The sequence below is a fragment of the Heptranchias perlo genome, chromosome 19 (assembly GCF_035084215.1).
Source record: "Heptranchias perlo isolate sHepPer1 chromosome 19, sHepPer1.hap1, whole genome shotgun sequence".
NCBI classification, from domain to species: Eukaryota; Metazoa; Chordata; class Chondrichthyes; order Hexanchiformes; family Hexanchidae; genus Heptranchias; species Heptranchias perlo.
The window spans coordinates 5168391-5190291 of record NC_090343.1 but is presented as its reverse complement, the minus strand read 5'-3'; the positions used below and the strand labels follow the sequence as shown (position 1 = coordinate 5190291).

The window sequence follows — 21901 nt, the reverse complement described above, 5'->3', positions numbered from 1 at the left end:
TGCCGTAAATTTTCTATGATTCTGTATGAGTAGAATATTTGATAGCTGTCTAGGGACCTCAGTGCATGTATTTGCAAGTACCATGCAACCTATAAAGCAACATGACTCTGTTATTCTGTATTCTACCCGACCTGAGAAAGCCATGGTCTACAAAAAGAGTTTGAATCAACTAAAAGATATTGAAGATAGCATTAAAGATGAACGCCCACAATCTTTCATGTTTTTAAAACACATTTTGAGGTACTTTCAGGGCAGGTGAGAGCAGGAAATATGGTGGAACGCTGTTCTGCCAACTCTCCAACCTCTGCCGCCACTGCTGAGGTTTCTGGCACAAAGTGATGATTAATCTGAATACACTATACTAACTGGGTGTAAATGAATGGAATGTTAATGTCAGGAATATGTCAACTGCCGTATTTGTCATCATTAACACCTTAGTAACACTGCATTCCTGATGTCCAGTGTTGCTAAGGAGGGAGCAGGTAAAGTGCGCTTTTCAAAATTAATTTTTCAAGAACATGGTGTAGATTTTCATCTTCACCGCCTGCATGGTAATCTAGTGAGAGCGGATTGTCAGCTTTTTATAGAACCCATCTGATGCTCATTCCATTTATGATTTGCTCTTAAAAGGAGCTGTGCCATTCTGACTAAAACAGCTTACCATGGGCAGTGGCATCACCATGGTGACTGTGCTGCACGATCTCCTATATGCATCCTATAGACATACACATGTCTGATAATACAACATCGCTGCTCTTTGATGGTATGGTGGTGATCAAGAAAAGCTCTTTAAAAGAAAGGTATTAGAGCTGGGGGATGGAATAGTTTCCATTTTTGATGCCCAGTGTCAGAACTCTCAGGTCAGATCTATCAGCTAGATGCAGTGAAGCTCCCTCTACTCTGCCCCAACCCCAATTTCAGAAGAGCACTATCTACAGTGTGACATTTTCCCAATTTTGCACGTCAAAGTTAAGGCAGGACATTGGGAGAACCCCAGAACAACCCTGCAGAAATTCAGGGCCCCAGTGTCTAACCCACTGCACCAAAGTCCCCTCTCAAAGGCGCTTTAAGGAGATAGAACAGTTCTGCAGAAAAGTGGTATTGTAACTGAATAAATCTATTTAACAAACATACTGCAAAAGCAAAATATGAAAATATTGTTGTGGGACTTCTCTAACTATAGCTTGTCCAATCCGATGTTTTAAGTGCAAATTGGGTTTTTTTGTCTAAAGTTCTGCCTGGGCCTGGGAGGAGTTGACCGAGGCGATATTTGCAGTGTAGGTGCACCACCTTGTGCCAATCTGCAGCATCTACAGGCAGCACACTGACATATCTGAGCATCTGAAACCTATGCACAAAGCTCCCCTCCCAATCTTCTCCTCTCGAAGGCTGTTGTGATGGGATGTGGTTCCGCGGGCTGTACTTACCCTCCAATAACTCACCCATGTGGATATTCTTCATGTGTGAGCCTAACTGGTGAATAGCTATTTAGCTATAGAGGGCATCACAACCAAGTCCGATCCTGCTTCCACCCGATATCAACACATACTTTCCAGCAGGATATTGGATAGCAATCAGGAACAAGAACCCTGGCTAATAATTTCCTCTCCCTAGGATCACTGAGGCAATTGTAAAGTTCTTAGCATCACCTCAGATGACATTAGCTAACTGAGCACGGAGAGGCATCGAACCTGGGATCTTCCTGGACTGAATGCCTAAGTTAGGCACTGCATTTACTACTGGAGCCATTAATGTGAATTTAATCAAAGTAATTCTTTATTAAAAAGTTATGGCTGCAAGAGGGGAGGGGGAGGGGGGTTAGAAGTGTCTAGTCATGATACTCCAGGCATTATGAGTGTGGGGCAAGCTTGATGGACCACCTGCTCATCATCTTCATATGTTCATAGTATTTTTTGAATTATATAATTTTAAACCAATGTAGAATTACTCCTCAAACACACTGAATATATTTACTATATCAGCACAGTGGACTAACCTCTCTAAATGACCCCAAGGCTTCTCTAACTATACACTGCAGTGCACACTGGAAGGATAAATTGGCCCCCAAAATATTTGATGCTGAAACTTAATAGTTGGTGCATAATTTCCTTTGCTGAGATGAAGAGAAAGTCTATAACTATGGAAAGTAAAAATCAAAATTCTCCTGGCTCCACGTAAACCACAAGAAACTTAAACAGTGTTACTCACTAACATTTTGTTAAGAGCCACAATCACAGATGGAATCAGTAGCAGACAGATGAAATTAAGGGTGATGTGTTCCTCTCAATTTTTTATTTTGGCGTGGATTATGTCCTCTTTCCACCACCACCCTCCTAATCCCAGAATTGCTCTTGATGTTTTCCCATCCCCCCAAAACAAATCTTTCCACATGGTTGTACCTTTGGATCACAATCTGAACTGATTCTCACTCCAAGGCCAAATTCAGGAATTAACTGATTGGACACTGATTTTCTTTTGCTGGACAGCAACAAAAAGTGAAAAAATAGCACAGAATCCCAATTCAGTCAACATTTTACAGTGAGGCTGACCATGAAAGGAGGCCCAGAAACAAATTAAGCATGTACTGGGAACAACAGGTGAAGTGGAAGTTGTATAATGCATTGACCTTGGCTGACCTATCATACAAGTCACCTAGAATGGTAAGAGGCCATGGACAAGACATTGTCCCCAAATATTGCAGGGGCAGGGAAGATGTGACTGTAACAACAAATTCAACTTGAAGATAGTAATTTCCATTGAAATTTCTTGATGTGTTGCTTTCTGAATCCTTGACCATTAATAACGCTGAAGCCAACCTTCGCCTCACAATAAGCAAGTTGCAATTTTAGTGTCAATTTGGCTCATTTGGTAAAACTTTTGAGTCAGAAGGTTGTGGGTTCAAGCCCCACTCCAGGACTTGAGCACATAAGTTAGGCAGAAACTTTAATACAGTACTAAAGGACTGCTGCATTATCAGAAGTGCTATCTTTCAGATGAGACGTTAAACCAAGACCAAACTGCCTGCTCACGTTGGGTGTAAAAGATCCGAAGGCACTATTCAAAGCAGAGGGGGGAGTTCACCCAGCGTCCTGGCCAATATCCAGCCCTCAAACAACACCATTAATTTGTTATTTGTGAGACCGTGCACAAACTGGTTGCCATATTTGCCTACATAATAAGTGATTCATTGGCTGTGAAAGGTTCTATATAAATTGCAATTTCTTTCTTTACCACCTATTCTCTTGGACCTAGTGCATGCTCTCTAACCCCTACCTATACCCAAAACTGCATCTACACGCATACTCCCCTAAGGTCCTACCTCCCCTAACCAACTCTATCTCCTTTCTGGTCGTAACTTGCTCAAATCGATGCAGTTAAGAACAAGTCGATGGACCTGGGGGGAGTTGACTGTATTTCTGAGGTGGTTTATGCAGTGTAGGAGCACCACCTTGTGTCTGTCTGCAGCATGTGCAGGAAGCACACGGTCTTATCTGGGCACCTTAAGTTGTTTATTTCCCCCTCGCAGTCTTTCCTTCTTTTCCTGCTCCTTTTCCTGAAAGACGTTTGTGGCGTGGTATGGTTTTACGAGCTCTGGTCGCTCCCCCCAAATAACTCGCTCAAGTAGCAAGTCTTCCTGTGCGAGCCTAGATGGCGAATGGCTGTTTACCACAGGGATAATAGCCAAGCCTGATTTTGTCTTCACTCAATAGGGTCAATTTTGATTTTTGGGTAGGCAGCCGACTAGCAGAGCGCGCTGCAGCAGCAGCAAAAAGGTAGATGTGATTTTGTGGCCCCCGCCTCAAATTTTGAATTTGGCAGATGAGCTACAGACGCTAAACAGGGGTCCTGGTGCAGCTTGCCTCTCTTAGGCCTCGGCATATCGGCCGGCTGGGACTTTCCAGCAGTGGCCAGTGAGTAGGTGCTCGAGGGAGGAGAGGACACGATACCGTGGTGCGGTCCGCATTTATTTTGTGGAGCCAGAAGGAGCACTCTGAATATTATACTCACAATTGATAAATGTTTTTAAAACATTTGAAGCATACAGGCAAAACTTTAAACAGCTACGGAAAACACTTTATGGAACTTATAGAGAATAGCAGTAGAGCTGGAGGATATGCGGAAATTGCGATTAGCTGGAGAAAATGCAATTGGTTACATGGGACAATTAATGTTGAATTTATTAATAGCAGTTCCAAGTGATGTGATAGTGTGGTTGCTTGATCAGAATGCAAGACACTCGAGCAGTTAGGCAACCATACCGTTCAACTTGTGAGCACTGGGAAACTGTTGAAACGCATGGAAGTCAGATGCCACATACTGTCGAACCAATGAGCAACTCACAGAGCTGGCTTTTCAGCCTGTGTACTGTGAACCTCCGCTGGCACACATGAATGGAACATAACGAGGAGGACAGAGAGAGGTAGATTTCCTGCCGGTTTTCTGGCTTAATTTGGAAGAGCAGTGGCAGGAAATGGCTCAGGGACATGCTCCACTGTGTCTCCACCCATTTTGATTTTTCACTGAAAGTGATAAAACCCACTTTCTGATGTAAATATGAACATACGAAAACAACGACAGGAAAGGACTAGCTGGTCTGTCAAGCCTGTCATGGTTCAACTGCACACCATGACCCCTATCTGCATAGTGACATAGTGATGTCATACACCACATCAGTGTAAATAACTGTTCCAACATCAACTTGCAACTGAACCAGTCATTTATTCCCTGTCCTAATCAGTACATGAAATCCTTTGTTGGCATCATGAATCCTCTTGGTGTCACTCTGTACTCTTCTAATTATTCCTAACCTGTTCCTTTGAGGTGCTACCCAAGCAGGTGAGGTGGCTGGCTGATGACTTGTTGGATGTTTGCAAATGTGAGCCTCTTGGAACTGGGGTAGCCTTCCTGTCCAGTAGCCTGTGTTCTGAGGACGAGCTGCAGGCTGTACTTGCAGTGCTGTTGCTTGAACAGGCTGACCCGGCCCTCTTCCTAACACATGCACATGGATCTACTGGGACTGGCTGCAGGGCTTGCTTGTCTAGGGAGGCAACATAACCATTTAAGCACCTTCCTGCCAGTCCACTGGAGCACGAAAGGGTGGTGACAGATGCTACAAACACTGACGTGCCAGATAGACATTTGAAAGTGGGAGAATGCACACAAGGTTAAGAGAAGATCCATTTGCAATGCTGGACTGGAGGACAAAGGTGTTTGCATATGCTGGTACACGGTACTGAAACCCTGGATTACAGGAGTCGGTGGTGAGGTAATGGCACATATTGTTGTACAGTAAGACTGGCAACTTGGGGGAAATGTGGGTGCTTCCTTTAACCTTGCCTAGTCTCGTGAAGTAATTGAATGGCTTCTTGTATTGGACAGCTGTCTGCGGTGTTGTGGAAGCGGCCATAGCTGTCAATGCCACCTCCCTCCATTTAGTTGCAGCCATCAACCTTGCTGATTCCCTGCTATGGACATCAATGGACCGTGCCTACTTTGCTTAGTTTCCTGCAACTGCACCTCCATCTCCATCTCACTGTTATGGTTGGAATTGGCAATAGCTTGTCCTGTGCAGCTGTTGACTGAAGGTGGTGCTGGGCAAAAGAGCTGTTAAGTAAAGGAATGCAATAGTAGGAAGGACCAGTTCATGATAGTAATTGTATAGTGCATAAATAGGGGATGACATTGCAGTCTCCTACTTTGCACACCCCCCCCCCCCAGGTAAAGTCATAGAGTTTCTTACCATGTCCTCTGCACAGTACTGCTTGCGATGACGGAATTTGCCATCTTATGCCAAGTTTATTGCACTGCCTTGCTCACCCAATACCCATCTCAGGCGAAGAGGAGGTGAGCTGAAATTGCTGCAAGATTTGTATGGCCTGCCCATCGTAGCAGGGCATCCCACCCCTCCCCAGACATGTCTTTAGCTGCTCAGCTAAATGCTGCAGCTATTTCTCCTTTAAATTAGTTACTGCAGCACGAGTTCCCTCCCCCGATGGGCAAAGGCCCAACGTCTGGCATTAAGCTCGCTTAGTTTTCTCCCACAACACATCAGTGACTTGAACCCAGAAATAGGAGCAGGTTCAGGGCCGTTCAGGTCTGGCACATTCCAGCAACATACTGTCCAACTTACACTGGATATCAGGTTGAGGTGGTGGGGAGAAGGAAAATCAACCCCTAGGAGCTTAAAGTCAGCTGCAGTTTAAAAAAAAAACAACCCATATCCCAGTTGCACAAACTGGTTTTCGAGCTGTAAGCATCAAACTACTTTAGAACAAATGCAGACTGTGACTTCTTCAGTTATATGTATAACAAAGACAATTATTTTTCAATCCAAGTGTCAGTTACGACAATCCAAACAAACTACAACAACCAGTGAAAGGGGTTTTTAGTGCCATGATCTGTTCAGTAAGCTGAGTTAGGTAATCAAACCAATTGGAATCCTCACTGAAAAGATTATCAGAACGAAAAGGAAAATATATTATTTATTTATCTATAACAGAATAGCTTAGCATTACATTGTGACCATTTAAAGTTTTTCCACTCAGGAATTAAACAGTTGACATTTTACTGTAAATATATAATTTTAGTACATCACAGTTATTCACATGTTCATTGCTGCTTGTGAGATTCTGCTATGCACAAATTGGCTACAAGATTTGCCTACATTACAACAGTGACTACATTTCAAAAATACTTAATTTGCTATAAAGCTGCACCCGGAGATCATGAAAGACACTATATAAATGCAAGTTTACCAGTACTGAGAGGAAAGAATGAACAGGCTGGGGCTCTTTAGAGGTCTTTATAAGATTATAAAAGGGTTTGAAAGGATAGAAGGAGAGAAAATGTTTCCACTTGCAGGGAGAGACCAAAACTAGGGGCCATAAATATAAGATAGTCACTAATAAATCCAATAGGGAATCCAGGAGAAACTTCTTTATCTAGAGTGTTAGAATGTGGAACTCGCTACCACAAGTGGTTGAGGCAACTAGCATAGATTAATTTAAGGGGAAGCTAGATAAACATATGAGGGAGAAAGGAATAGAAGGATATGCTGATAGGGTTACATGAAGTAGGGTAGGAGGCTTGTGTGGAGCATAAATACTTGAATAGACCAGTCGGCCCGAATGTCGACATAACAACAGTGACTGATTGGCTGTGCAGGCTTGAGCTGCCCTGAGGGCCTGAGAAGGTACAACTTAAATCCAGAGTCTTGTCTCTAGGATCAGGAGGAGGCCATTCAGCCCCTCAAGCCTGTTTCACCATTGAATTCGATCATGGTTGATCTGTATCTGAACTCTGCCTTGTTACAGCACAGGAGGCCATCTGACCCATCAAGCCTGTGCCGTTTCTTTGTAAGAGGAATCCAGTCAGCCCCATTCCCCAGGTCTTTTCCAGTAGCACTGCAAATTTTTTCCCCTTCAAATATTTATCCAATTCCCTTTTGAAAGCCACATTTGAATCTGCTTCCACCACCCTTTCAGGCATCACATTCCAGGTCATAACTACTCGCTGCTTAAAAAAGTTTTTCCTCACGTCACCTTTGGTTCTTTTGCCAATCACCTTAAATCTAAGCCCTCTGGTTTTTAAAAATTCATTCATGGGATGTGGGTGTTGCTGGCAAGGCCAGCATTTATTGCCCATCCCTAATTGCTCTTGAGAAGGTGGTGGTGAGCCGCCTTCTTGAACAGCTATAGTCCATGTGGTGAAGGTTCTCCCACAGTGCTGTTAGGTAGGGAGTTCCAGGATTTTGACCCAGCGACAACGAAGGAACGGCGATATATTTCCAAGTCGGGATGGTGTGTGACTTGGAGGGGAACGTGCAGGTGGTGTTGTTCCCATGTGCCTGCTACCCTTGTCCTTCTAGGTGGTAGAGGTCGCGGGTTTGGGAGGTGCTGTCAAAGAAGCCATGGCGAGTTGCTGTAATGCATCCTGTAGATGGTACACACTGCAGCCACGGTGCTCCGGTGGTGAATATTTAGGGTGGTGGATTGGGTGCCAATCAAGCGGGCTGCTTTGTCCTGGATGATGTCGAGTTTCTTGAGTGTTGTTGGAGCTGCACTCATCCAGGCAATTGGAGAGTATTCCATCACACTCCTGACTTGTGCCTTATAGATGGTGGAAAGGCTTTAGGGAGTCAGGAGGTGCGTCACTCGCCACAGAATACCCAGCCTCTGACCTGCTGTTGTAGCCACAGTATTTATGTGGCTGGTCCAGTTTAGTTTCTGGTTAATGGTGACCCCCAGGATGTTGATGGTGGGGGATTCGGCGATGGTAATGCCGTTGAATGTCAAGGGGAGGTGGTTGGACTCTCTTGTTGGAGATGGTCATTGCCTGGCACTTGTCTGGCGCAAGTGTTACTTGCCACTTATCAGCCCAAGCCTGGATATTGTCCAGGTCTTGCTGCATGCGGGCACGGACTGCATCATTATCTGAGGGGTTGCGAATGGAATTGAACACTGTGCAATCATCAGCGAACATCCCTATTTCTGACCTTATGGTAGAGGGAAGGTCATTGATGAAGCAGCTGAAGATGGTTGGGCCTAGGACACTGCCCTGAGGAACTCCTGCAGCAATGTCCTGGGGCTGAGATGATTGGCCTCCAACAACCACTACCATCTTCCTTTGTGCTAGGTATGACTCCAGCCACTGGAGAGTTTTCCTCCTGATTCCCATTGACTTCAATTTTACGAGGGCTCCTTGGTGCCACACTCGGTCAAATGCTGCCTTGATGTCAAGGGCAGTCACTCTCACCACACCTCTGGAATTCAGCTCTTTTGTCCATGTTTGGACCAAGGCTGTAATGAGGTCTGGATCCGAGTGGTCCTGGCGGAACCTAAACTGAGCATCGGTGAGCAGGTTATTGGTGAGTAAGTGCCGCTTGATAGCACTGTCGACGACACCTTCCATCACTTTGCTGATGAATGAGAATAGACTGATGGGGCGGTAATTGGCCGGATTGGATTTGTCCTGCTTTTTGCGGACAGGACATACCTGGGCAATTTTCCACATTGTCGGATAGATGCCAGTGTTGTAGCTGTACTGGAACAGTTTGGCTCGAGGCGAGGCTAGTTCTGGAGCACTACAGCCGGGATGTTGTAGGGACCCCTTGCCTTTGCTGTATCCAGTGCGCTCAGCCTCAGCTTCCATTGAGCTTCATTGGAACAGTGTAAGAGGCCGAGGCCAGAGTGGGACGGGGAATTAACATGCCAAGCGACGGGCAGGTCAGGGTCATGCTTGTGAGGTGTTCGGCAAAGCGATCACCCGTTCTGCGTTTGGTCTCCCCAATGTAGAGGAGGCCGCATCGTGAGCAGCCAATGTAGTATGCTAAATTCAAATAAACACAAGTAAATTGCTGTTTCACCTATTATTAATAATGCCTTGTCCTAACGCTTTTATGCCTCACCGATGGGATCCGCTCCGACAGAATACCGGCGGATCAAGGCTCACAGACGGACGGACGCCCCGCTTCTGGGCTCAACGCCATCGACCGACCAACCGCCGCTTCCAGAATGTTCCACGACCGCCTCGCGCCCGCCAGCCAATCACATTTTCAGATCCTACATAACGAAGCCACACACACTTGCTGGCCGGTAGTTCCGCCCTCTCATGCCCTTATTAGGCTTTCCGCGGCCAGCGTGCGGGCTGCGATTGGCGGCCGTCGGTTAGCAACGGGGCTGTGATTGGTCGCTTGGCGGCGCCTACGCTCTGTTAGCAGGTTTGGTTGCGGGGGAGGGTGCCGAAGTTGGTGTGAAGCGGAGCCATGGGAGTGGAAGTGGAGACTATCATTGCGGGAGACGGTACGGGGGCTATAGGGGCCCAAGGCGGCGACTGGTACCCACGTTTAGGGGACGGAATAGAAGCCTGTAGTTGCGGGCCTGGCGGTAGAGCGGGCCCGGTCCGAGACGGGGAGGGTGGTTCTCGATCTTAGCCCTGCGTCTCGGGCTTGTTGCAAGGCCGCTGCCCGACGCTGGCTGTTAACCCGTGTCTGTTTCTGTTCTCTTTTCCAGGGCGGACCTTTCCCAAGACGGGGCAAGTCTGCGTGGTGCACTATGTGGGTGAGTTAGGAGGGCCCGGGGTCTGGGCTCAGGGTTATTTGTGGATCTTTGGGGGTGGCTGAAGGCTGGGCTCAGGATAACGAGACTGGACTCCCCGGGGTGGGTGAAGGCTGGGCCCGGGGTCAAGGGGCTGGACACCCCGGGGTGGGTGGGTGAAGGCTGGGCCAGGGGGGTCAAGGGGCTGGACCCCCCGGGGTGGGTGGGTGAAGGCTGGGCCAGGGGAGTCAAGGGGCTGGACCCCCCTGGGTGGGTGGGTGAAGGCTGGGCCAGGGGGGGTCAAGGGGCTGGACCCCCCGGGGTGGGTGGGTGGAGGCTGGGCCAGGGGGGGGTCAAGGGGCTGGACCCCCCGGGGTGGGTGGGTGGAGGCTGGGCCAGGGGGGGTCAAGGGGCTGGACCCCCCGGGGTGGGTGGGTGAAGGCTGGGCCAGGGGGGTCAAGGGACTGGACCCCCCCCACCAAGGTGGGTGAAGGCTGGGCCCGGGGTCACGGGGCTGGACCCCGGGGTGGGTGGGTGAAAGCTGGGCCTGGGGTCACGGGGCTGGACCCCGCCCCCCCCGGGGTGGTGGGTGAGTGAAGGCTGGGCCCGGGGTCACGGGGCTGGACCCCGGGGTGGGTGGGTGAAAGCTGGGCCCGGGGTCACGGGGCTGGACCCCGCCCCCCCCTGGGGTGGTGGGTGAGTGAAGGCTGGGCCCGGGGTCACGGGGCTGGGCCCCCGGGGTCACGAAAAGTTAGGAGAATTTGTTTTGTGCAGAGTGTTGTGACTTGGAACTGCCTACCAGAATCCATAATACCTTTTTAAAGGGAAATGCATAAATATTTGAAAAAGGAAAAAAATTGAACTGAGTGAATATCTCCGATCTGGCACAAGCGTGATGGTCTGAATGGCCTCCATCTGTGCTGTAAAATTCTATAATTTAACATGTACTTGTAAATCTTATTGGCTTTGAGGAAGAAACACAGTAACGATAAAAAAAAGAAACGTAGGGTTTTGCATATGCAGTAGTTCTGTCAGCATCTGAAAGGGAGAAGATAAGTTAGCATTTCAAGTGAAACCTTTTATCAGAACTCAAAATCAAATAGATTTTTTGCTTATATGAAAATATACAGCTGTTGGCGAGTGTCGACTGCAGCTGGGGCAAATGCTAGAAACTGGCAGAATAAGCTCGGAGACGGGCAGGATGGTTTGCGTGTTTAATGCGTTGCATGTCATTTTTGTGATATTTCAACTGTTTAAATGCTGGTACTGTTTCAGTTGCTGAATTGAGCAGCTTACTTTTTGCCACTTTTTGTTGGGAGCAAACTTTGAACAAAAAATCCCCACCAGATCAAACTAAGTGCCCTTTAATCATTACCTTTAGAAAAACAACACTACCATTCAAGATGCCTGAAATCTGAAGAGTCCATTGGTCTGATTATGATCCTGCAAAACTAGATGTTGTTTGATTAAATAATTTTGAATTTGACAGCCTTTTTGCAGTGAGAAGGGTTGAACCCATATGACTAGGTTTTATCTCTGATCATGTGGCATTATGATAGAGGGCCATATTGTTCCTTTTCCTGAAATCCAGGAACTGTTTTCCTTTCTACCACGGGATTAATATCAGCTCTGCTATGTCTTGAAGTGGCTGGCAAGAGCTACCAATTTGCTCCTTGTTTTAGTATAGTTTTAACTCTTCCTTCTGTATCTACAGTTTTCTCAGCCCACCTGTTTAGTTTATCTTTGTGTTTATTTTCTCATTCAGTCTCCCTTCTATACAATGGAACATTTTGCATCTACTGTGAGTCCATTGAACTCAACAGTATCACACTTCCAGTGTCTATTGGGGTGATGTGATTAGCTCAAATAAAGTGGAAACCCCCAACAAATTGGTGTTAAACTTAATGATGCTAAACAGTGACTCAAAACAACAACTAAGAACAATTTGCATTTATTTAACGCCTTTTAATGCAGAAAAATGTCCACGGTGCTTCACACGGCTTGTAATCAGACAAAACCGGAAGCTAAGCTAAAGGAGCTGTTAGGAGGAATGACCAAAAAAATAAGCAAGCATTCAAGAACCAAAAGTCGCAATTAAATGGCACAAAACAACTGAAGTGCCTGAAAAAACATTCAAAATAGCGAATTCAGCAGCCAAGTGCTTTTTCCACGGGGTTATATGTCTCAAATTTCTATTTGTAGTTTAACAATGGCAAAGTTAAATTATTCCCAACAGAATCATTAAGCTTACCCTTGTATTTATTTCTACTGTGATGCATGGGCCTTCCCTCTTAGAAGAACCTGGACCTAGAGTATTTTCAGTTTCCTTGCATTCTTTGCCATAAGAGCAGGCCTGGACCTGCTTATGCAATTTGAAGTGATGTTCCTGGGACCTGTTTTTTTTTCAATTTGAGATGTTGGGAGTTTTTTTTAAATTTCATCGTTGCTTCCTATTGCTATTTTTTTAGTTTAAAATGGAACTCAGTCACGCGTTTGTAGTCTCTAGCTCTGTTGTGTGCAAAATGGACCCTATTTTCTGTTGCATGTTTATTGTAATCTTTTCCTTTTTGTTGTAGTTTGCTGTTTGTTTTCTTACCGTCACTCTCTAGATGTGACCCTTATCGTGATATACTGACTCAGTATGACAGTCGACTTCCTGTTTACCCTTAAATATGCAACAATGCGGGTGGAAGTTTCTGAGAATCTATTACTCAATTCTTTTAATTCCCCTTTCTTCCTTGGTTTATTTTTCCTTTCTGTCCCGATTTTGATTTTACCTTTCTCTCTCGAAGAGCACAAAACTGCTGCAGCCTTAAAAGATGGCAGTTTTCAGAGTGGTCAAGGTCTCAGCCTTCTGGCTAGCTGGACGTGATAAAGATGTGCAGTCTGGAATTGCTTGTGTGGCATCGATTTTAGGAGTTGGAAGTGGGGCAGGGCTGGTTGGCTCCATATACTAGCTGAGCACAGATAGTGAATTGGCTCAGGCAGAAGTAAGATGGGAAGAATTCCCAGATCCAATTACAAATGGGAATTGCTTCTTCACAGTATTGTAAACGTTGAACTTGTTTTTTTTTCTCACCATGTTATGAATGCTGCATTTTAAACTGTAGTTACTGGTGAGTGGTTAGTGGGAGAGGCTGTCACCTGTGGCCAATACAAGTAGTGGGTGCACTCACTGGTAGCTGCTCCTCTCTGAAAGTGGTTTTCCCCTCTCCTTCACCACATTCCCCCCCCCCCCCCCCACCTTTTTTTAAAAAAAAGACCTGGGCTTATATGGCCATTTCCAGAACTGGTCTCTGAAACAGTCTTGTCTCCAGCTCCTACTTGCAATGTTACACACTGCTGGAGGGGAATTTAGTTACTAGGGGATTTGACAAGTATAAAAATGTCAAGAATTAAGATTGTATGTCTAATATAAATAGCCACTGAAGAGAATTAAAAAGATAAAGTCAAAGTCTCTAGATTTTAATCAAGTGTCTCAGCTGCCAAATTGGACCACACTCAAATTCAAACCAATCCAGAGCCAACCCCTGCTCAGATCTGCCCCCCTTCTCCCCCAGAGGTCTTGCTCAAAATACAGGGAGAAAAAAAGTGTAGATTCACATATCACAGTGTATGGAGACATCACCAAAATGTGCCATAAAAGCAGCAGTGTTAAACTACTTCTCCAGTGGAGTAGAGTGGTCTTTTAATCCAGCGATTTGTACATCTTGACCCATTTCGTTAGGAAACTTGGGCCAGACGGGTACTAGGTCATAGCCTGTGTGGTACATGGGGATTCCGGGCACGTTTTATAAATGGGGTCTCATTGTAACAATGCTGGAAACTATTCAGGAGGTGGGAGATGGCCAGTGAGGTCCACTCACAAATAGCTAAAAAACCTGATCGGATATGGTTTCCCTACTCATAAAAATAGCCACGCCAGTCTCTCTTCCTCAGACATATATCAGTAAGTAACTTGTCTAAAATGCAGCTTTTTTACATAATTATGCGCTTGGCCAAAATTTGAAGTGAGTTGAACTAGTCAAGAACTCTGGAGGGGAAGGGGTGCAGATCTGAGCAGGGGTTGGCTTTAGATTGGTCTGAATTTGAGAGTAGTCCAATTTGGCAGCTGAGGGACTTGATTAAAATCTAGAGACTTTGATTCTCTTCTGTGACTGAAGTCAAAAAGATATTCACTGGGCAATTGTGTGAATAGCAGAAGTTGAAGGGCTGTGATAAGTTCTACTTCAGCATGAAACCTACAACCATAACTGGTGGCAGAATGAAAGGAAAAATGCGACACAAGACAATCCTCTGAATTGAGCCAATTTATTTTAAATTACCATGAGCAAGGTAGCAATAAGGGAAATGGTAATCAGAGAGTGGCAGGAAGGGACAGGGCATGCAAACTTGAGTGCGCCAGCAGATATGGCTAGAGGTTGCAAAAATAGTAGAGACAGCACTAAAGGCTTTGTATCTGCACGTAGCATTCATAACAAAATAGATGAATTGACAGCTCAAATAGAAATAAATATATATGATCTGATAGCCATTACAGAGACATGGCTGCAAGATGACAAAGGCTGGAACCTGAATATTCAAGGGTACTTGACATTTCCGAAGGACAGGAAGCTAGGAAAAGGTGGAGGGGTAGCTCTGTTAATTAAGGATGACACAAGTATAATAGAGAGAAATGACCTTAGTTCTAAAGACCATGACTTAGAATAAGTTTGGGTAGAGATCAGAAATAATGGCAAGAGGATAGTTGTGGGATTAGTTTGTAGGCCCCCTAACAGTATCCATGCTGTAGGACAGGGTGTTCAGGAAGAAATAATGGGGGCTTGCGAGAAAGGAACAACGATAATCGTGGGTGATTTTAATCTACGTATAGACTGGAAAAATCTGATTGGCAAAGGTAACCTGGAAGATGAATTCATAGAGTGCTTTTGGGACAGTTCCTTAGAGCAGCATGTTCTAGAACCAACCAGAGAGCAGGCTATTCTAGATCTGATAATGTGTAATGAGACAGGATTAATTAATGACCTCATTGTAAAGGAGCCTCTAGGTAGTAGAGAACACAGTATGATTGAATTTTGCATTCAGTTTGAGGGAGAAAAGAGTAAGTCTAAGACTAGTGTTTTAAACTTAAATAAGGGCAATTATGAGGGCATGAAGACAGAGCTGGCTGAAGTGAACTGGGAAATTAGGTTAAGGGATAGGTCAGTAGAGATGCAGTGGCAGACATTTAATGAGAGATTTCATAACACAGCAAAGATTTTTTTTCCAGTGAGAGACACTAGGGGAAGGACGAACCATCCATGGCTAACTAAGGAAGTTAAAGACAGTATCAAATTGAAAGAAAAAGCATACAATTCTGTGAAGATTAGTGGCTGCTCAGAAGATTGGACAGAATATAAAAAACAGCAAAGAATGACTAAAAGAATAATAAGAAGGGAGAAATTAGAGTATGAGAGAAAGCTAGCTAGAAATATAATAACAGATAGTAAGAGTTTCTACAGGTATTTAAAAAGGAAAAGAGTAAGTAAAGTGAGCGTTGGTCCTCTAGAGAGTGAGTCTGGGGAATTAATAATGGAGAATAAGGAAATGGCAGATGAATTGAACAGATATTTTGCATCCGTCTTCACTGTAGAGGATACAAATAACAGAAATAATTGTGAATCCAGAGGTGAAAGGGAGGAACTTAAAACCTTTACAATCACCAGGGAAAGATTTTCTGAAAAAGTTATTAGAACTAAAGGCTGACCAGTCCCCAGGTCCTGACGGACTTCATCCTAGGGCCTTAAAAGAAGTGGCTGCAGAGATGATAGATGCAATGGTATCAATTTTCCAAAATTCCCTAGATTTGGAAGGGTCCCATCAGATTGGAAAATAGCAAATGTAACTCCTCTATTCAAGAAAGGAGGGAGACAGAAAGTAGGAAACTGCAAGCCAGTTAGCTGTCATAGGGAAAATGCTAAAATCTATTATTAAGGAGGTTATAGCAGGGCACTTAGAAAATCTCAATGTAATCAGGCAGAGTGAACAAGGCTTTGTGAAAGGGAAATGTGTTTGACTAATTTATTAGAGTTCTTTGAGGAAGTAACAAGCAACGTGAATAAAGGGGATCCTGTGGGTGTGGTGTACTTGGATTTCCAGAAGGCTTTTGACAGGTGCCACATCAAAGGCTACTACACAAAATAAGAGCTCATGGTGTAGGGGGTAACATATTAGCATGGATAAAGGATTGGTTAGCTAACGGGAAACAGTAGGCATAAATGGGTCATTTTCAGGTTGGCAGGATGTAACGAGTGGAGTGCCACAGGGATCAGTGCTTGGGCCTCAACTATTTACAATCTATATCAATGACTTGGATGAAGGGACTAAATTTGCTGATGACACAAAGGTAGGTAGGAAAGTAAGTTGTGAAGAGGACATAAGGAGTCTGCAAAAGGATATAAATAGGTTAAGTGAGTGGGCAAAAATTTGGCAGATGGAGTATAATGTGGGAAAATGTGAACTTGTCCACTTTGGCAAGAGGAATAGAAATGCAGTATTATTTAAATGGAGAGAGATCGCAGAACTCTGAGTTACAGAGGGATCTGGGTGTCCTAGTACATGAATCACAAAGTTAGTACGCAGGTACAGCAAGTGATTAGGAAGGCAAATGGAATGTTGTCATTTATTGCAAGGGGAATGGAATATAAAAGTAGAGATGTCTTGCTACAGTTGTACAGGGCATTGGTGAGACCACATTTGGAATACTGTGCGGTTTTGGTTTCCTTATTTAAGAAAGGACATAATTGCTTTGGATGTGGTTCAGAGAAGGTTCACTCAATTGATTCCTGGGATGAGGGGGTTATCTTATGAGGAAAGGTTGGACGAGTTGGGCCTGTATACTTTGGAGTTTAGAAGAATGAGAGGTGATCTTATTGAAACATAAAATCCTGAGGGGACTAGAAGGGGTAGATGCTGAGAGGATGTTTCCCCTTATGGGAGACACTATAACTAGGGGCCACAGTTTAAAAATAGTGGGTCTCCCATTTAAGACGGAGATGAGAAGAAATTCTTCCAGGTCGTGGGTCTGTGTAACTCCCTTCCCCAGAGAGCGGTGGAGGCAGGGTCATTGAATATTTTTAAGGCTGAATTAGATAGATTCCTGATTAACAAGGGAGTCAAAGGTTATAGTAGGTAGACGGGAAAGTAGGGTTGAGGTTGCAATCAGATCAGCCATGATCTTATCAAGTGGCAGAGCAGGTTCGAGGGGCCGAATGGCCTACACCTGCTGTTAATTTGTATGTTTTGACTGACTGTTTACAGACTGACTGCTCTCAATATTTTGCTGCTTACCATTACCAACAGGGTCGCTGATGGATGGAACGAAGTTCGATTCTTCCCGGGACCGAGCACGGCCGTTTAAATTTAAAATGGGTCAACAGGAGGTCATCAGAGGCTGGGAAGAAGGATTAGTTCGGGTAAAAAGAAACTTGAATTCTGTTTCCTCCTCCTCCTTCCCCTGAAGATGCTCTCTCTCTTGCTGGGTTACACTTCCACAGGTGCTAGCCACCTTCCTGTACTTTGCCCAAGTGACATTAATTCATGTGGAGCATACAGTGAGTGCAAACAGGCTATTTAACTGTGTGGGGCATCACTGGGCCTGCATATGTGCTAGTTTCCAGCAAGTTACTGGTTGATCACAAACAAGTTCGTGCTGATTTTCTTTCTTTCTGTAGAACGCTGATCTAACTGTTCCAATTGGTAGAGGAAGCTTATTATACCCAAAGCAGGCCAGACATGTATTTATATAACAGCTTCTCACATCTGTCATCCCATAACACTAAATACAATGAATTACCTTTTTGAAAGTACAGTTCTTGTGTAGGTAAACTGAGTACATGTGACCCTAAAGGTTGCTTTATAAAGATGATTCTGCCCCTCCTGGAAGCGATTGGTGTGCAGTTATTTGGCATGAACTTGTGAATGGAGAAATCGGAACATGACCCAACATTCCTTTACAATGTCATATTGGGGCACTTTCATACAAAATGTCTGCCTCCATACTGTGCCTAACTGACAGTTCTGAAGCATACAAAAGGTGATTGAGAGTTCAGTAGAATATACTTCCCCTTTAACCACGTTTGTTTGTGATTTTTTTTAAGTTGTTGAGGGAAAGTATGTTACTGCGTTAACCAAAGCACAATGTGAACATGGAATGAGCACAGGATCAGCCTTGGCTACAGTTAGTCCACCCTCCTCCCACCCACATCAAATAGCCTCCTGATATCACTCCTGAAACACAGGTATGACCTGGTCACTTGGGTGAGATACTGGAGAGCTGCTGTGTCTTCAGAAAGGATTTTGAATCCCAAGCTTGAAATCTCAAACTACAGTTTTTTTTATATAGAATTCACTTTCTCAACTTCCTACCATTGTGGGAGTGTCATCAATTACAATGACTGCAATGGTTCAAATGGAAGGTCATCGGTCTGAAACGTCAACCCCACCTTCCTCTCTACACGGGTGCTGCCTGGCCTGCTGAATGTTTCCAGCGTTCTGTTTTACTTATGTTCTGTATTTGGGTTGTCTGAGAGCAGACTTGTGGTCAATTGTATTTGAGCTGGAGTTGCTATCTGGTCACTACAGAATCTGGCCCAGGACTTGTTCTTGGGGAATTAAGTACAGGAAAGCACCTTTTTTAACAACATTGGAGACTAGTACATGCATAAATTAAGATTCCTTCGCACATAGAGTAAATGTCAGCATTCTCTAACATACCCTGTATTTTTGGGGGGGGTCTGGGAGGTTCTCCAATAATCATTGGACAAAGAGAAAGAAAATTAATGGTAAGTACCAGAAGCTGTACAAAGTATTAAGACACTTGGCTGTAACTGTCCTGAAAACACATTTATCAATGAAAAGCAGAGTATTTGTGCACCTGGTCCCTGTACATATTTACTAAATTCTTGTAAACTATTGTGGAGATGGGTCTTATCGTAGCTGCCAATCTGAGTTTACAATATTAGTTTTCCTCAAAGAATGTAGAAGTTCCAACACAATTTCCTGTTTATATGGGTCAATTCTATAAAATGTCCACGGACCTTGCAATCCCAAATCTGCGTCTTTGTGTTTTTTGACTTGGCCTGGAGGGGCTAAATGGCCTACTCCTGTTCCTGTGTTCCAGTTAAAAATAAAAAGTTGAGCAACTTATTCTTCTGGTAGAATCTTCTAGGTTTTCCAATGTGCAGTGAGTGATGCCAGCTAGTGATAACACAATTCCTTGCTTAGAACAATCTTTCAGCAATTGGGTGGCTGTAAGGAGACAAAAACATCCCAGCAGCCATTTTAGATTTGAGAAATCAAGTTTAAAACCATCTTGAATCTGCACTTAAAACATATGTAAAAAACCTTTTTATAGGTGTAACAAAAAAAAAATCCAGTTCCGACAAAGAATGTATACTTTAAACGTTAACTTGCCTGTTCTCCGCAAGGGCTGCCTGATCTAAGTATTTCCGGCATTTTCTGGTCTTTGTTGCAGGATTTTGAACTGGGTTATACTATTCTGGTTAAGTGGATCCTGGGTTTCAGAAAACAGTTCTGAAGTTAGTCCAGCAAGTGGGGGGAGGGGTGGTTGTCCCACTGTTCACTTATGTAGAGGCCAGTGATATTTGGAGATACTTCCTGTCTTTGTTGCTTAAATGGTGTTTTTTTTTAAAAAAGCCTGTGTAACTATTCCTTTGTGCTCAATGTGTTACTGTTGTATTTTAGATGAGTGTTGGGCAGAGAGCAAGGCTGACCTGCACCTCGGACTATGCTTACGGAGCCGCTGGTCACCCTGGGGTCATCCCACCCAATGCTACTTTGATTTTTGACGTAGAGCTCTTGAAACTCGAGTGAAAGCATTGTTTGGTAGGTGGAATTACAGTACGGCCGAGATGGCACAACAAAAAAGACTTTTTTTAGTTCTGTGCCTTTTTTAGGTCAGATGCTACTATCCTTTTCAAAGAAAATTGGAACGTGGAGTAATCTGTTTTTGTGGTTTTTTTTGACAGGTTTTGTCTCCTGCTTTTGGCACATAAACATGGGCGAGCTTGAAGATTGTGCATTGAATACGCAGGGCCTGGCTATAATCACACTACATTTACCTTCTCCATCTACAACCTGCTGTATGTCGGCAACACACCTGCTTCTCTCACATCATGTATCTTTGGGCTGTAACCTAAAATCTGATTATCTTACCCTGAACTTTATTTTTTTTTTAATCGTGCTTTGCTTTCTGAGAGACTTTAAGTTGCGCATGATCAAGCATTAACATCAATGTGCCTGTCAAGTAGAAAGGAAAAGCAGATCAGTTTTGACATGCTACTTAATATCCAATTGTTAAAGCATAAGATAATCACTTTGAATTGACTTGATGCATTGAAAAGCCATAAACTGAACAAAAACCAGTGACGACGTGGCCATGCAGATTGCAGTCTTTTTAAACTTGTCCATCTTTGTATAAAGCAGATTCACTGTTGTGGCCTGTCTGTATTGCCTAAACTTACCGTCATGCCAATAGTATCGACACAAGCTAATCACGGGGGATTTATCCAAAATTTGGGTGTCAAATTGATCCACGGTCAAACATTAGGGTTTTATTTTTTTGGGGGGGTGGGGGGAGATCAATTTAACTAAAGCCAACACTTGCTTGAACTTTTCTCAGCAAGTCCACAGGCCCAATCTCTAAATCACCTTTAACTTTCGGTGCCTGTCCCAAATGCACGTTGTCATTTTGCCAACACCCTTCTCTCACCCGTTTGATTCCACTTGTGCTGGTATCCTCAGTAGGGTCCAGTCTTCTATTCAGACACAAAGTTTAACTTGGGACAAAATGGCAGATTATTTTTCCGAATGTTGTTTAAAACCCAGCGCTGGGCAGGAATCGAGACTCTGGTGTCTTTTTGTGGGGGCGGGGGGGAGTTAATTTGTAAATTAGCATTGCCTAATACAAATAGATGATTCACATACTCACCTACAGAAGGCATCCAATTGCAGCATTATATAGGTCGTGACTCATAGGAAAGGCAGCAAATCATGGGGTCTGCTATTCTCAACTGTACTGATTAATGGTGTTGGGACCATGGAAGTGTAAATTATACAGTTAGGAAGCTGGGCCTCTCCCAGTGCTACCAGTAGGATAATTTGTACTGTAACTGTTCCAGAACTATTCCAGATTCCACATTAGGCTAGTGACTTTTCCTTCTGAAGTTCCCTATGCCTCAAACCTTTTCCTTTGGTGCAAGTTAAATAGGTGCTAGCAACACATTTGTAAGCAAGAGATGCTGGCCATCACCTCTTCCATCCCATTCTCTTCAGTGTGGCTTATGATCCTTTCATTGCACTGTAGCTCTGATCAGCAATTCAATGAGTTCCAAAATGCTTTTACAATAAAAATGCTTTCTACCAGTTTCAGCAGTTTCTGGCGTGATGTTTGTGTCTTAACCAATTTTCACCCAAAAGTTCTTATGGGCCATTTTCAGGTGAATAATCAGCGAGTGCCCACGGGCCGCCCGAAATTAGGCCTCTGGCCTCGTTTACGTTATTTGGTTGAGCTGCTAGCCCCTGTTCACCTCCACAGGCAGCTTCTAGGTTTCAAATAGAGGAATGTCCCCAGCCCCCTTGCCTCGCCAGGGGACACTGCACTGTCGGAGGTATTGTCTTTCGGGTGAGACGTAAAAGATCCCATGGCACTATTTTGAAGAAGAGCTGGGGAGTTCTGGTTTCCATTTATCCCTCAGCCAACATCATTAAAACATATTATCTGATTGTTATTTCTGCTGTTTGTGGAACCTTTATTGTGTGCAATTCCCTATATTGCAATAGTGACTACACTTCAAAAAGTAATTAGT

The 21901-nt window shown here is 44.3% G+C and overlaps 2 protein-coding genes across 8 annotated transcripts in view; one reads left to right on the top strand and one right to left on the bottom strand.

The window, feature by feature from the left end:
- LOC137335103 (uncharacterized) overlaps positions 1-9543 on the bottom strand; it is a 107342-nt gene extending 97799 nt beyond the window's left edge. For 4 of the 7 annotated variants that reach the window (XR_010966331.1, XR_010966334.1, XM_068000214.1 and 1 more), the window contains exon 1: positions 9407-9543. The gene's annotated coding sequence lies outside the window, so the exon portion shown is untranslated. Of the gene's footprint in view, positions 1-9364 lie in introns of all 7 variants that reach the window. The other 3 variants (XR_010966329.1, XR_010966330.1, XM_068000212.1) reach the window with 1 other exon arrangement.
- Positions 9544-9693: 150 nt separating this feature from the next.
- LOC137335102 (peptidyl-prolyl cis-trans isomerase FKBP1A-like) lies at positions 9694-21464 on the top strand. The gene is made up of 5 exons (XM_068000211.1): positions 9694-9800; positions 10011-10058; positions 17376-17488; positions 19779-19919; positions 20063-21464. Exons 1-4 carry the CDS (start codon positions 9764-9766, stop codon positions 19905-19907), a joined length of 327 nt encoding a protein of 108 aa, XP_067856312.1. The 5' UTR covers positions 9694-9763; the 3' UTR covers positions 19908-19919; positions 20063-21464.
- Positions 21465-21901: the final 437 nt, after the last annotated feature.

What these genes read in the sequence shown, in the direction of transcription:
- LOC137335102 (XM_068000211.1), top strand. Translation starts at nt 9,764, where the DNA reads ATGGGAGTGGAAGTGGAGACTATCATTGCGGGAGACG. An exon ending in GACTATCATTGCGGGAGACG is followed by an intron (nt 9,801 to 10,010) that starts GTACGGGGGCTA and finishes TCTCTTTTCCAG; the next exon opens with GGCGGACCTTTCCCAAGACG. An exon ending in CTGCGTGGTGCACTATGTGG is followed by an intron (nt 10,059 to 17,375) that starts GTGAGTTAGGAG and finishes CATTACCAACAG; the next exon opens with GGTCGCTGATGGATGGAACG.